The sequence below is a fragment of the Copadichromis virginalis genome, linkage group LG18 (assembly GCF_057382275.1).
Source record: "Copadichromis virginalis isolate Kocher_CV1m ecotype Utaka linkage group LG18, C_Virginalis_male_GT1.1, whole genome shotgun sequence".
Lineage (NCBI taxonomy): Eukaryota > Metazoa > Chordata > Actinopteri > Cichliformes > Cichlidae > Copadichromis > Copadichromis virginalis.
In genome coordinates this window covers 4,842,663-4,858,678 of record NC_140635.1, presented here as the reverse complement: position 1 = coordinate 4,858,678, position 16,016 = coordinate 4,842,663, and the positions used below count along the sequence as shown (strand labels likewise).

The window sequence follows — 16,016 nt, the reverse complement described above, 5'->3', positions numbered from 1 at the left end:
CCCTACTCAGGTCGATCTAATGAAAATCAGCCAGAAATAATAATCAGAAATCCAAATGTAGAATTTATAGTTCCCCATTGATGCAATTTGGTTATTAAATTTAAGAAGCAGTCTGTAATGCTCACCCCAGCATAGTTGAAGCAGATCATCAAAGCATGCTGAACACTTTCTACCATTCCACATGTGCATTTTCTATCCAGGTACTCAACAGCACCAAACCATAATTGTGAATCCATGGCTTTGATCTGGTGAAAATCACCCTACCCCTACTGTTCATCTTTACACACAACAGATGGTGTTTCTGTATCTTATGACTGAATGAAAAGTAATGACAACCGTTATTTTCAATCTTCCATTGCTTCTACCTGTTGTTTCTCTGTATTATTGTCGGATCTTTACCTTCGAATAAAGTGCCTTCAATATAAACTGCCTTGAGGTAACTTGTTGTAATTTGGTGTTTTATTAAGAAAATTGAACTATTGTGGCAGAAAGGTTGGATGCAAACCAAGACTAAAAGTCCTCAGGCAGGAGTCATAGCTGGGCTTTAGCATCTGGGTCACCCACTTTACCCAGGGAGCTAAACCAGCATCTCCAACAGGTGATTTGTTTGTCTGGCAGTTTCAGGCTGGGAAAGCTTGTTAAACTTTAACAAAACATTATTTGGCACCAACGTGAATGATTTGGGTCATGTTTATCACGTCTGAGTCAGGGAGCAAAGGTCACCTCCTTTATGCAGGATTTCACCTTATGCCAACAGGGGAAAAAAATCACGAGTTCTTAAACAAGCTGTAGGTCATGTTACTACACACATTTCAATATGTAAGCATTTCATCATGTTTTAGAGTCTCAGAGTTATTTCAGCCTCATCTTCACATATTTTCACAAATATTCACATTATCTCCGAGATCCAGTTGTGAAATTTTTTCCCTCAGTGTAACCGATTGCAACACAACAAATGACTGACCAGTGATTAGTGTTTTACAGTGATTACGACAGACAGCCTGTTTCTGCCACTGCTGCCAAGCATTTGCTCTTTTCAGCTTGTTCAATTGTGGAGGTTTTTACATTCTTTACCTTACAATATAAAGCACCTTGAGGCAACTGTTGTTTTTTTTTGGCACTATATAAATATAAATGAATTGAACTGGTAGCAACTTTATGAATGAGAAAATGAAAACAAGTGTCAGTCAGCTGGTTCATGTCCAGCAGGTGGGGAGGAATCAGTGAGTCTGTTACTCCAGTTACTTACTCAGAGGTAAAGTTAAAGAAAACGAGTTTCCTTCATCGCACTAAACCTGCCCACTAAACATGACCCTGAATGAACCCATATGTAAAGGACTGTAGGTTTTAAGCAGGCTCACGTAATGGCAACACAATAGATGAGGAAAGTGGGGGAACTCTGACGACATCTAGTGGACATCTTGAAGATGACGGGTCTGAACAGAGAGCAATGCAGGTCTGTGGAGAAGATTGCAGCACACTGTGAAATATGAACTATGAATAATATCTACATCTGTAATGATGTAATCAAAATAGGCTCCATGTAGTTCAAGTTCTGTTACTGTACTTATGAAGCAAACTGCACACACAGAGTTGGCAAACATTGAGTTTACTTGCATTTAGGCAAAATGATATAAACACTTATCATGAGCCAATATAGCACATTTAACTGCTTTTATTTAGCAGGGATTACACAATACACAAAATAAGTCACAAATATTTTTAATCAAATCTTGCAACATGTTGCTAAGAATAACCAGGACAACCAGGTCAAAGCCATACTGAAGTATAACCTTCATTAACATAAATCACAAAGAAAACATATTTAAATAAAAATTGTATACTTGTCTTGAACTTTTTTAAAATCTTTAGTCCTGTGTATCAAAACTTATTTATTGGCTGATAAAAAGGAATCACATCATGGTTGTTACAAGGAACAAGTGATGAAAAACTCATTTTCATGTTTGTTTTCTTCTATACTGAAGAAGAAATACAAGTTTCTGTGGTAAATATTAAAAGAGCATCCATGTTCAATAAATATTTGTGTCACCTTTAAAGACCAATAAAAAAATATCAAGCTTAGAGAAACATAAAGTCAGGGCTGGAACAAACAACATAGAGTGCCCTTCACTGCTGTGGACAGGAAATGTACCGTGACTTGGAGCATGAGGTCATTTTCTACCTCGGGTGCTGCAGTGATTTGGTTTGTCACTCAGGTGGATCCTTAGATGAAAATTCAGTCCTGATTTCCAACTGAATCTTTCCCCACAGGAGCTACAAATATATGGTTTCTCACCTGTGTGGATCCTTCTGTGACTTTTCATAGTCGACAAGTCTCTAAACTCTTTCCTACAGACGTTGCAAGAATACGCTTTCTCACCGGTGTGGATTCTCAAATGAGTTTCTAGTCCTGATTTCTTACCAAATCTTTTCCCACATGTGCTACAGAAATACGGCTTCTCGCCTGTGTGGATTCTCACGTGACTTTCAAATCCGGATTTCTTATTAAATCTTTTCCCACAGGTGATGCAAAAATATGGCTTCTCGCCTGTGTGGATCCTTACGTGAGTTTCCAATCCTGATTTCCAAATGAATCTTTTCCCACAGGTGCTACAAGAATGTGGCTTCTCACTTGTGTGAACTCTCATGTGTCTCGTCAGGTTGGATTTACACTGAAAAGTTTTTCCACAAGTGTCACAGCTTACAGATTTTTTACTTGTATCAGTTTCACTCCGAGACTTATCTGTTCGGTTTTTGTGACGTCTCCTTTTCTTCAGCTCCGCATTTCTAGTTGATCCCGAGTCCACATGCTGGTTTTCTTCCTGTTCCTCAAGCTCTGGTTCAGGAAAGTTAAGAGCAAGGAGCTGGTCATCGTTTGGTTCTGATTCACTGAGGTCACTTTCCTCAAAACTAGAAGTCACCATAAAACTATTGATCTCCTGCTTCAGTACAATCTCCTCCAGCTCCTGACTGGTGCAGAGTTCCTCCTGTTCCTCTTTAATCTGTGGAGGATCTGGGTCCTCCTGGTCCAGACTTGAGTTCCTCTCCTGCTGATTGGCGACAAACTCCTCCTCCTTACAGGCAGTTTGCTGGTGGAGGTCTAAACGAACAATAAAAAAAATGTAATTATAGAAAAACACTTCTGAGAAGATAAAGTTTTAGTTAAAGTCTGTAATGAGGGCATGTTGCTCACATTTGCAGGTGAAATTAAAAGTGTGTAAAAATGAAGTTATTTGTGCACTCTGATGCAAATGAGAACTTGAGTTCTGACATTTTTCAGCAACATTAAGAGTAAAAAAAACCTTTCAAACAAAAAAGAACTCACTTATTACTGACTGACTGATGATCTATTTTGGAGTTGATCTCGAAACTGATCTACATCTTGATATTTTTCAAAATAATCTTCACTATTGGGGGTGGCTGTAGCTCAGGCGGTAGAGCAGATCATCTACTGATCGGTTCGATTCCCGGCTTCACCTAGTCTGCATTTCAAATATCCTTGGGCAAGATACTAACTCCAAGTTGCCTCAAGTTGCTCTTTGATCTGTGGAATGTGTGTCTGAATGTTGGTAGAAAGCACTAAGAAAAATGTGCTTGTGCGAATGGGAGTGAGTGGGTGAATGCACAAGTTTTGTAAAGCGCTTTGAGTGCTCAAGATTGAGTAGAAAAGCGCTATATAAGAACCAGTCCATTTAAAACTCCCTGTCATGTTTTCACGAATACACATTAAATAGATCTGACTTTTTTAAAAATTTTATTCTTTATTACTTTTCCATCAACCAAAAAAAACCAAAAAACTGAGTATATAATAATGATTTATGTACATCGTAAATGATTAATGTTAGGAGGACACAGAGATATATTATATATACTCTCCCATGAAAATCATTCATATATTATTTCAGAAAAATATATGCAACCCAAAATAACCCCCCAACAACAAAAGAAAAAAAAAGACCCTGAAGCAAAGGTTTACAGATAGTGCTCCAGAGAGAAAAAAAATCAAGCAAGTATAACATTCCAGGGTTTCGGGCTGAAGTTTAATCCAAGGATATCATGTTAGTTAGAGAGGCATCCAGATTAGTGGTTGCAATGATAAGCTGCGTCCTCTTCCGTTTCCAATCCATTTAATTTCACGTCCCTTCTCCTGTCCTTCTATTTAGCAGACCAGCAATCGCAGGTTCCCCAGGTTTTCTTTAGCAGCTGTGACGTTACTTCTCCATACAGGTTAAATAGATAGAATCATTTCTGTACATTATCGATCATTTCCTCACCTTCCAAAAATAACAAAAAATTTCCCCACATTTTTTTGAAGGAAGCATGTTTACCCTTTATCATAGACGTAAGTTTCTCCAGAGCAAGGGTTTTTGACAATGTCGATAACCAAATTCTCACGTGTGGTCTACTAGTGGATCTCCATGATTTGGCTATACTGTATTTCGCCTGTAGCAGGCAGAAGGTTGTGGTTTTTTGGTTAGCTTTGCTCAGCTGGATTTCAGCGGGGAAAATTCCTAGGATGCATAATTTAGGACATGGATCCAATTTGACACTTGTAATATGTGCAATTATTTCTAAAACTTCCTTCCAAAACTTTTGAATTTCTGAGCATTCCCATAGGCAGTGCATCAGTGTGCCTTTTTCCCCACATTTAACACATATGTCCGGAGTTTTGGGGTCAAATTTATTTAATAATGTTGGGGTAATATATGTTCTCATTAACCATTTGTACTGGATTAGTTTAAATTGAGTGTTTATAGATTGTGTTTGAGCTTTCAAGCAAGCTTTTTGCCATTCCTCTGTAGTTATACTACACTCTAAGTCTTGACACCATGCGCGTCTTTCTTTTTCTGAGGATATTTGAGAGCCGTCTCTAAGGTTATTGTAGAAGCGAGAAATTAAACCCTTCTTCAGCTGATGGTTTATTGCTATATCCTCTAATGAGTTTAGGGTGGGCGGTGTTAGAGATTTTTGAGTTTTTGAAATGAAGCTTCTGATTTGAAGAAATTTAAAGAAATGTTTGGTTGGAATGTCAAATTTCTGAGTCAAGCCATTGAAACATATTAAGGTGTCCTTGTCAAATAGATCTGCAACTTTGCACAGGCCTCTGTCGGCCCATATTTTAAAGCCCAAATCTTTCCAACCGGGTTTAAAGGCCTTATTGCCCCAGATAGGTGAGAATTGGGATAGTGCTGGCATTTCATTTTTAAACTCGAGTGCCTCGAATCGCACACGAATAGTATTTTTAACAAAGAGGTTTGATGTATCTTTCATCAGATCTTTATATTTTGCAGAGTACAGATAAGTGCTGAGTGGTAAGGGGGTAGTACTTGACCTTTCTAAATTTACCCAGGGTAGGGTAGTTGTTGAGAACCAGCATGAGGCCGCAGAGAGTTGGGCAGCCCAGTAGTACCATTTGAGGTTTGGAACACAGAGACCTCCTCTGTCATACGGAAGATATAGTAGCGAAAGACGCAGTCTAGCTCGTCTGTTATTCCAAATGAATTTACTGAATATTGTTTTTGTCTTTGTGAAGAAGTCATCTGGAGGGTTGAGAGGAATGACTCGGAAGAGATATAGAAATTTTGGAAGGATGTTCATTTTGAGAATATTTACACGTCCAATCATCGAGATTGGTAGCATAGACCATCTATTGATTAAGCCAACAACAGAGTTGATAGTAGGAGAATAATTTGCGTTAATTTTTTGAGTGATTTTTATACCTAGATAAGTGAGACTGTCTCTGGCAATTTGAAACGTTGTTTGAATAGGTGGTTTAGTTCTTTCAGAATGATTAAAAAAGAGGATGGCCGATTTGGATTCATTAATTTTATAACCGGAGATATTGCCAAAGAAGTTAATTGTTTTAAGTAGCTGAGGAATTGAACTCTTTAATTTAGACAGCATTAAAATAATATCATCTGCAAATAATCCAATTTTAGACTCAATATTATTTGTTCTAATGCCAGAGATGTTTTGGTTGTTCCTTATCGCAATAGCCAGTGGTTCTATTGCTAGGACGAAAAGAAGAGGTGAGAGGGGACAGCCTTGACGTGTACCTCTACCTAGATAGAATGGTCTAGATATAATATTGTTGGTTCTAACTGAGGCTATAGGTTTATTATATAATATTTTAACCCAGGTCATGAAGTAATTGCCAAAGCCGAATTGAGATAGTACCTTATAGAGATAATTATGTTCGACCCTATCGAAAGCTTTTTCTGCGTCTAAGGAAAGCAGAGCCATGTCTAGTTGTTCTGAGTTTGTGTAAAGTACATTCAGTACTCTGCGAATCCCATGCTGCGTTTGTCGGCCTTTTACAAACCCATTTTGGTCATTATCAACAAGAAGATGAAGGTACCGTTCAAGTCTGTTTGCCAGTACTTTGCTTATTATCTTGGCATCAGAGTTTATTAGTGAAATTGGTCTATAAGATTCACATTTTGTAGGCGGTTTCCCAGGCTTAGGGAATACCGTTATAAGTGCATTTCGCAAGGAGGGGGGAAGCTCTTTTGAATCATAGCTTTCCACCAGCATGTCGTACAGAGGGAATATTAATTTATCTTTAAATATTTTGAAAAGGTCTAGTGGAATTCCATCTGGGCCGGGAGTTTTTCCCATTTTTAATTTATCGATTGCATTGGAGAGTTCATTCATCGATAACTGAGAGTCTAATTCGCATCGGGCTTCTTCAGAAAGTAAAGGGGTACTTATTGAGTCAAAGAAGGATTCTAGTGATTCTCGAGTCGTATCTCCTGTTGAAGTATATAGTTGTGAATAGTAGTGTTCAAAGAGTTCACTTATTCTATGAGGATCTGTGATATTTTCGTCTGCAGTTCTAATTTCATTTATTGTTTGTTCGTTCAGTAGCGTTTTTATACGCCATGCCAAAAGTTTTCCTGCCTTTTCCCCTTGGTCATAGTAGGTCTGTCTCAGTCTAAATAGTCCGGCTGAGGCTTTCTCAGTAGTTAATTTATCGTATTTTGCTCTTAATCTTAAAAGTTTTTGTTGGTTTTCTTTAGAGTCATTCAGGTTTATCTCAAGTTCCACTTCTTTTATTTGACCTTCGAGGTCCAACATCTCAGTATAGTTTTTATTTGCTTTGTTTTTGGTGTAGCCTATCATCTGTCCACGAATAAAGACCTTAAAAGCTTCCCATCTTACTGAGGCTGTAGTTTCGGATTTGTTGAAGTAGAAATAGTCATCAATATTTTTGCCTACATATTCCAAATATTTTTGATTGTGCAGCCAGTGTGGTCTTAAACGCCAAATAGGGTTACGTCTAAAAGCTGCTGTGACTGAGAAGTTAAGCGTGGTTATTGAGTGGTCAGATATAAGCACACTTTTATATGAGCAGCTGTTAATTCTGGAGATAAGAAAGTTTGAGATAAGAAAATAATCTATGCGACTGCGGCTATTATGACTGGCTGAGTAGCAAGAATATTCTCTCCCTGTTGGATTTTTTAATCTCCATATATCTTTAAGATTCAATTCAAACATAAAGTGTTGTATGACTTGTCTAGATTTTGGATGGGAAGAGTCTAAGCCTGATGATCTATCAAGCCTGGGCTCTAGGGTACAATTAAAGTCCCCCCCAACAATTATCTCACCGTGAAGGTCTGTAATAGAGAGAAATAGATTATTATAAAAGTTGGAGTCGTCAATATTGGGGCCATATACATTAACTAATATTAAATCTTGATTCAGCACGGAGCATTGTAGAATAATGAATCTCCCTGCGGGGTCCAATATGTTTTTTTTTAATACACATGGGTACTGATTTATGAATGAGTGTTGCCACTCCTCTAGCATGTGTTGAGAAGTGGCTAAAGAAAACCTGACCTGGCCATCTCCTCCTTATCCGGTCAGTTTCATTCACGAGTAAGTGTGTTTCTTGAATGAAGACTATCTTTGGGTGATATTGTTTTATTCTATCCATTACTCTTTTCAGTTTAATATATTTTCTAAGGCCTCTTACATTCCAGGAAATTAGATCAATATTTGAATAACTACTCATACAGTTTGTACCTTTAGTAATCTGGGTTTGACTACATCTCGTCTCTCCTGTCGAGACTCACAAGTTGTTATTTCAAGAGCACTGCACTTTAAAAACAATCTCTTATAAACCAGAAAACAAAAGAAAAAAAAAAAAAACAACCCAGAGATCTTCCATCGGTGTAGATCTCAAAACCTTCCCCCCCAAAGTCATAGCGGATTGGTTATGCATCAGATCCGTGTGAAGGAGCTGATAGAGCGTCCTCATGATTGAAGTTACAAACTTAGGTCCGACCGTATTAACTAAAGAAGTGGCCATACAAATGTAACTGAATGAAAAGATTTAGACATAGCATACCTAAGGCCATCTATATCATACCTGTACACCAGCAGCCGTTATATGTCCGGTTTGGAGTTGTTCATCAGAGTTGCATATATTTGATGTAGCGTTTCTGAGTGGGCGTGAAGTTTATCCCTCGTTTGGTTGCCGGACTTTTCGCATGAAATCTTCCACCTCCGCTGGTGTGTGGAAGAGGAGCCTGTTGTCATGGTGGAGAATCCTCATTTTTGCTGGAAAGATCAGTCCGAAGTTTATATGCATTTCACGGAGTTGTTGTTTTACCTGGTTGTATTGTTTCCGTTGTTTCTGGACTTCCGTTGACAGATCAGGAAAAAACATAATGTGATGTCCGTTGTGCGTTATTTTTCCCTTCAGACGTGCCGCTCTCATCACCCTCATCTTGTCTTGATAATTCAAAAATTACATGATGATCACACGGGGTGGGCCATTTGGAGTATTTCGCCCTTGTAGTCTGTGTGCTCGTTCAATGATAGGTGGGGATGGGAGCGCGTCTCGTCCCAAAACATCAATTAAGAAAGTTTGCAAGAATATTGTAATTTCTCCTTGTTCAGTATTCTCAGTCAATCCGACGAGTCTCAGATTAGATCTCCGGCTTCTATTTTCGAGGTCGTCCACCTTTAACTGTAGTTCCTGAATTTTCTTATGAAGGGAAGTCTCTTTACTTACGAGGGAAGAGACGTCGTCTTCAACTTTACTGATGCGAGTTTCTGCGGAGGTGAGCCTCTCCGAAAACACTCCAATCGCCTCTTTTATTTCTTGGTTTGATATTTTAACTTCTTGCAGTTGAGCAGTGAAATGTACTTTCAACGACTGAATTGCGGCCAAAACACTCGCCTCGGTCTGTTGAGCACTAGCACTAGCGCCTTCCATTTTCTCGGTTTCAGGTTCGTTGTTAGGGTCATCGTCTGATCCATCCTTTCCGGCTGTTTTAGGCTTGGACCTATGTTTGGTCGGCATCTTGGTTGTTTAGATCAGAACAGAAGCTTAAGTCGGTGAGGCAGCCGCTAAAAGATTGGATTTTAACCGCTGTTGGGCGTAGGCAAAGGACGTTGAGGTCGGAGCTCGAAGTCTCACTGCCACTCAGGTGGACGCCATAACCAATCTCCCTTAAATAGATCTGACTGATACAAACTGTAGGTTTAATATTAATGTTAACACTTCAGAAAAGCGATTACAGTTTTACCGCTGGTCTGTAAATCTTTCTCAGGTTTCCAGATGTTATGCAGCTGTCTGAGCCGCTCTTCCCCGCTCCAGACGACGATGCCTTCATCCTCGTGTTTCACTACAAGCTGTTCTCCCTCTTGACTGATGCAGAGTTCCTCCTGTTCCTCTTTGATCTGTGGGGGATCTGTGTCCTCCTGGTCCAGATTGAAGTTCCTCTCCTGCTTCCAGACCTGCTGGCCAGCCAGATCTTCCTCCTCCTTACACTTCATGTTGATGTGGGACTTGAGGAACAAAGTAAAAAGAAAAAGATTAGACAGGTAAAGGTGCAGCCTCAGTCAGCAGGGCTGTACACTGTGAGCATGTTGCTCACATATGTGAGAGAGGTTTGTACAAATGTTTCAGAAGCACCATGTGACTCCCTCTCTTTGTTGGAAAGTCTTATTAATTCACTTTATAACTATTACTTTGAAGATAAATTTCTACCATCACAAAAATATTATGACCTCTTTAAAAACAAACAACGGCAACTACATGACTTAAATTCCATGTTTAGATGAAGGTAATGGTCAATGCCTTTTGACAGGGGAAAAACCTCCACACAGAAGAATCTTACTTGGCTGAATCATAAATTATTCACCATGATTAAAACTGCAGATGAGCAATAATCTGCATTTTATTTTAGCCAAAGAGGAATGTTTCTGTTTGTCTGTGATCTGACTTTTTCTGCTGGCTCCAAATTTCATTTTATCCTGTGTAAGTTTGTTTCTCTTCCTGTTAACTAGCAAAGTCAAAATCACCTTGATTCATTTAACTTTAATTAAATTATAAATGTAATCATTTTATTGAACAATTAATTTCATTTCAATGAAAAACAATTACTTAAAAGAAAGAGATTAAGTTGGAGAGAGACATGTGGCCATCTTTTAGTGAGTTAGACCCTGATTAAGGGCTATTTTTAAAAGTAAAGCCCATCTCTCAAAGTCCCTGCCGGCCTGCCTCCACCTCGGGAAGTCTGTGGGTGCAGACGGAGGTGAGGAGCACCACAGGCGGCAGAGAACTGTCTGTAGCCCCGGAGTGAGGCGTCGTGAACCGAAGCAGACAGCGAACTGTGGCACAGTGCAGAAAACCGAAGCTTTCCCTCCCTGTTTGGTTTTGATGTGTCTCATGAAAGTCTATTGTTAAAAGTTGACCTTTAAAAAAAACGGACGCACTTGTTTGATTAGCTGCTCTCTGATTTTAGCCTGTTAGCTTACAGACTGAGCTCAGATCGTTCCTGTGTTAGTTCATTGAGAACATCACAGTTTTACATACCTGCTGCGTGACTTCATCTCGGGTCTCCGGCTGATATACAGCAGTCTGAGCCAGTGGCGGATCTCATCATCCTGGACGACTGTTTTTAATGTTTTTAACCACGGAGATTTCTTCTGCATCATCAGTCTCTCATTGTTAAACTCTCCCAGAAACTGAAGACAGTTGTGCCATTTCCGCGCTTCTTCTTCTTCTATTGAGTAGACGGCAGACTACACATGTCCAAGGGTAATACTGTCCTCCTCAGGCCATTGGCATCAAGTCAAAGCCTTAAAGTCTGGTACTTTGCGCATGGTCATTTTTTACGAACAGCAGAATCACAAGACAAAGCGTGCCAATGTTTATACTTTTCACTGTGACTGCCAAATAGATGAAAAAGTAGATGTTAAAAAACAACTTATAGTTTTGTCATTGGGCTGGTAGAAAGCTATGAGTTTCTGTCCCTTTGTCTGACCTTAGAGACTTATTTTAAAAGGAAACATTACAATCCTTTAAAGCAAGTATTTTCACCTCTGTTCCCCCCTCTGTACTTAGCTTTTTTGTTGTCATGTCAGTAATTGTCCAGTTGATGGCTCCCTTGGATCACAAGCCTGTCTCATGAGTCCAAGTGAATATATTCTTAATAAACAGCTTTGAAGAATTTGTGACCAACTTTGTTTAATTCGGAACATCATCATCATGAGTCAAACTCACTCTTGGATCTACAAAATATTGAACAAAAACAAACATCACTGAATCATAAGGTATTTGCTCCAACTCTTAGTCCAGAAACACATGAGTGAACTAGATCAGCTGCTCCTCCAGTTCAGCTGTGGATTTATATCATTATTTATATTTGTAAAGTGGATATGCAGTTTTTCAGTACTAATATAAGCATTTTATATCATTGCTTTATTGACAGATGTTTGGTGTTCAAGGTCAGGCATCAGTTTGAAAAAAACAAACAAACACACTGAGTTGAACTTGAACCTCCTACTGACAAAAACTAAAATTGGTGCAAAAATAACCAGAAACATATAAGAAGCATCCTGGAGGTGCTGCAGACAAGATAGGACCAATAACATGTCAACAGGAAATCCTTTTTACTAATTTGTTTATTTCTTTTTAGATTTTTACTCTCCATTTTAAGCCATGATGTTTGCTGATACTGTGTTCCTACTGTTTGTTCTCATTAATAGTTCTGTTTTTAACATTCTGTGCTGAAGCTGGAGGAAATGTTTCTACAGTGTCAGATGATACAGCTCCAAACTAAATAAGTGACTAACTAACGATGCTTTAATACACTTTACTATAAATTATGATATAGTGCACTTTCTTAAAATTTCTTATTGCTCTGTAATTAATTGTTTTCTTTATAAATGTACAAATGAGAATAAAATCTGTGTGATAAAGGAAGGTCTGTAGACTTCTCTGTTAAGATCAGTGAAGAGAAACAACAACATACAAATACCTAAGAAAAATATTCAGTAAACATTTAGAAGATAGAGAAGTTTATGTTGTCATGTGGAGAAATTTTTCAAATAAAAATATCCATAAGCATTGATAGTCTCCATGGCTGAACAGACACAGGAAAGAGCTCCACCTATAAAACGTAAAAACATCAAGACAACATGTTGAAGATGTCGAGGTACTGCCCATAATGTTTGACTGACATCTGATTTATGTGCAGCACATAAATACCACAATAATGATGGAGAGAAACTAAAAGGGAACTAAAATACAGATTTAAACTTACAACAATATGAAAGACTTCAGTCTATTTCACTTTAATCAACTCAGCAGTGTCTCCATAACAGTAAAGCATCAGTCCAGCATAGAGCGGCTGAGTGAATGTGGTCTGGACTCTGTGGAGGAGAGTCATGGTTTCAGAGACGCTGTAGAAGGACAAAATACCTGCTCTGTGATCCAGGTACACTCCTACTCTGGAGGAACGAGGACCTGAGACAGGAGTTTCAATGTTGTTGTACCGAAATGTAAAACTGTTGTTGTAACAATCTAATGACCAAGATTTGTCATTCCATCCAAAGGCACATTCATAACCCCCTCCTTTTCTGCTGATATTCTTGTATGCGACTGCTACATAAACTATCCCTCTCCACTCCACCTCCCAGTAACAACGTCCAGTCAGACTCTCTCTACTCAGGACCTGCCACAGGTCAGTAAATCTGTCTGGATGATCAGAATAAGACTGTTGTTGTTTCATTAATGTTGCTTTTCTGTTCCCCTCTGATAATAACAGCTGTTTGTTTGCTGTGTTTGGGTCCAGTGTGATTTCACATGAATATTTTAAGAATCCAGCTCTGGTCTTTGGCTCTGGTTGTGGATCTGACAGTAAAACATCCACTTCAGTGACTGTCAGTGAGATGTTTGTCCGTTCCTCTCTCAGAATGTCCTGTAGTTTATCTCTGACCTCTGACACAGCTGCTGTCACATCCTCAAAGTAGCTCAGAGGACGGATATTGATGCTGGATGAGTCTGTAGACTCACTGAGTGCTGACAGTGAGGGGTAGTTGTGTAGAAACTGGATGTGATCCTCTGTGTGTGAGAGCTGCTTCAGCTCAGCATCTTTCCTCTTCAGCTCAGTGATCTCCTGCTCCAGCTTCTCCTGAAGCTCTTTGACTCGACTCACTTCAGTTTCCTGCTGGGATCTGATCTGCTGCTTCACATCAGAGCTTCTTTTCTGGATGAGATGGATCAGCTCAGTGAAGATCTTCTCACTGTGCTCCACTGTTTGATCAGCAGACTGATTGATGGCCTCCACCTCCTGTTGAAGCAGCTTCACATCTTTCTCTCTGTCCTGGATTCTCTGCTGGATGTTTTGTCGACTCACCTCCAGCTCTCTCTGCCTCTCAGTCCTTTCTGCTGCAGCTGAGACTGTGTCGTGGCCTTTATGTTCATCCACAGAGCAGAGATAACAGATACTCTGCTGATCAGTACGGCAGAACATCTTCATCACCTCATCATGACGAGAGCAGATGTTCTCCTGGAGCTTCTTGGAGGGCTCCACCAGCTTGTGTTTCTTTAATGGAGCCACATCATAATGAGGCTGAAGGTGTTTCTCACAGTAAGAGACCAAACACATCAAACAGGACTTCATTGCTTTGATTTTTCTTCCAGTGCAGACATCACAGGCCACATCTTCAGGTCCAGCATAGCAGTGATCAGCAGGAGCAGCTTGGAGTCCAGTCTTCTTCAGCTCCTCCACTAAAACTGCTAACATGGTGTTTTTCACCAGGACAGGCCTCGCTGTGAAAGTCTGTCTGCACTGAGGGCAGCTGTAGATTTTCTTCTTTTCCTCTTCATCCCAGAAGCTTTCAATACACTTCATGCAGTAGCTGTGTCCACAGGGAAGAGCCACCGGATTCTTCAGTAGATCCAAACAGATCGAACAAGAGAAGGTTTCTCGGTCCAGCTGAACACTTTTCTGCGCCATTTCACCCAACAGTGTCAGTGACTGTGTGAGTTTCACTTCCTCAGAACTGAAACTGCTCTGATCTAAACAACATAGGTTTCTGTAGCGAATGGGATCTGTCAGCTCTTATACGTCACCACATGTTGGTTGCACCCATCTTCAAACTGCAGATCAGAAGGGGAGGGAACAAGGGAACATGTGGACAGAGAGGAGGTGCTGAGTTAGAGAGCAGGAAGAGGGAGGGTTATCAGACACTAATTCAATCCTGGAACATGTGAGCCTGTGAGTTTTTCATTTAAAAATAGCACTGCTCAGCCTTTAAAGTTGTTAAATAAACGTAACATTTAAAAGACAATCTTTTTATGTAAATTAGTTTAAATTATCATTTTAGTCATTACAGGATATCAAATACTGCAGCTGAACTAAGAAATTGTTGTAGAAAAAAGCAATAAAAGGTCGTTCCCCCTCTGTCCCCTCCTGGTCACCTGTGCCTCAATTTTATGAGATGAGATGGATCAGCTCAGTGAAGATCTTCTCACTGTGCTCACTGTTTTATCAGCAGACTGATTTTATTCCACAACCTAGACATCCACATTACTCACACTCTCATAACACATACATATAGGGCCTTGGGATCGGGCATGTTATACGGTGTCCAGAGGACAGTCTTTGTATTCAACCTCACCTCTGGCGCTGGTGCCTATGGAGCGCCAGGACTGCCATAATGAATTAATTAAATACACCATTAAATAATGAATTAAATGTGGCAATAATTAATTAAAATTGGAATTAATTAATTAAATAAATAGTTATGACACATGTAATTAATTAATTATTGACACGTTTAATTAATTATTTATGTATTTCACATTTTAATTAATTATTCCATCCATCCATCCATCCATTCGCTTCCGCTTATCCTTTTCAGGGTCGCGGGGGGCGCTGGAGCCTATCCCAGCTGTCATAGGGCGAGAGGCGGGGTACACCCTGGACAGGTCGCCAGTCTGTCGCAGGGCCAACACACATTTAATTAATTAATTATTGACACATTTAATTAATTATTTAATGATATATTTAGTTATTTCATTTTGGCAGTCCTGGCGCCTGGCTCTCATCTTGAAATAATTTTATCTGTCAGCCTCACCCATCAAACTCAGGGGGCGGGGTTAACGCTGATCGAGTCAAAACCATTGCTTAGGCCTGGTGGCCATTGTTTCTAGCACACAACAACCGGCATGTGGAAGCTAACAGAACTGAACTTTGAAAAACCCTGTTTGTGTGTCACCAAATACCGTTTTAATATTTTTTTAGCCGAGAATGTAGTGGTTTAATCTTCATGTGTCTGGTCGGTTTGTCAAGATACAGCCTCTTTGCAAAAGTGCTTCGATGATTTCGGAGACGTCTGCCCAGTCTCACGGCAAAGCGTGGGATAGACCCGCTCGCCTCGCAAGCAATCCCACCGACAAAGCGCAGGCCCCGGTACACAGCTGTAGTAACCCCCGCTGACTTCTTTTACTGAGGTTATATTTATCGGTGTTTTATTTCCTGATGTTCTTATGTGTCCTACGTGTTTCAGTCGGCAATTCTGAATTATAACTAACATTAAAAACATGTTTAAGGAGGAGAGAGAGCAAATAAATCTGTTTAACATCTGATCTTTGGGTTTTTGTTCAGTAATCAGCGTGACCTGTGTATAAACGCATAAAAGAGATAACGTTGGTGTTTCTGTCATGTAGTAACTGCTGGCTTTAACTGTACAAAGGTTGTTCGACACTATGA

At 39.6% G+C, this 16,016-nt stretch overlaps 2 protein-coding genes across 2 annotated transcripts; both read right to left on the bottom strand.

Annotated features, from left to right (window-relative positions):
* Nucleotides 1-1,593: 1,593 nt before the first annotated feature.
* Nucleotides 1,594-11,628, bottom strand: LOC146687033 (uncharacterized). The gene is made up of 3 exons (XM_085438013.1): nucleotides 10,829-11,628; nucleotides 9,537-9,798; nucleotides 1,594-3,100 (listed from the first exon to the last, which is right to left on the bottom strand). Exons 2-3 carry the CDS (start codon nucleotides 9,784-9,786, stop codon nucleotides 2,172-2,174), a joined length of 1,179 nt encoding a protein of 392 aa, XP_085294139.1. The 5' UTR covers nucleotides 9,787-9,798; nucleotides 10,829-11,628; the 3' UTR covers nucleotides 1,594-2,171.
* Nucleotides 11,629-11,697: 69 nt separating this feature from the next.
* Nucleotides 11,698-14,932, bottom strand: LOC146687032 (tripartite motif-containing protein 16-like). Its single transcript, XM_085437950.1, has one exon. The coding sequence runs from the start codon at nucleotides 14,256-14,258 to the stop codon at nucleotides 12,582-12,584; it is 1,677 nt and encodes a 558-aa protein (XP_085294076.1). The 5' UTR covers nucleotides 14,259-14,932; the 3' UTR covers nucleotides 11,698-12,581.
* Between the last annotated feature and the right edge of the window lie 1,084 nt (nucleotides 14,933-16,016).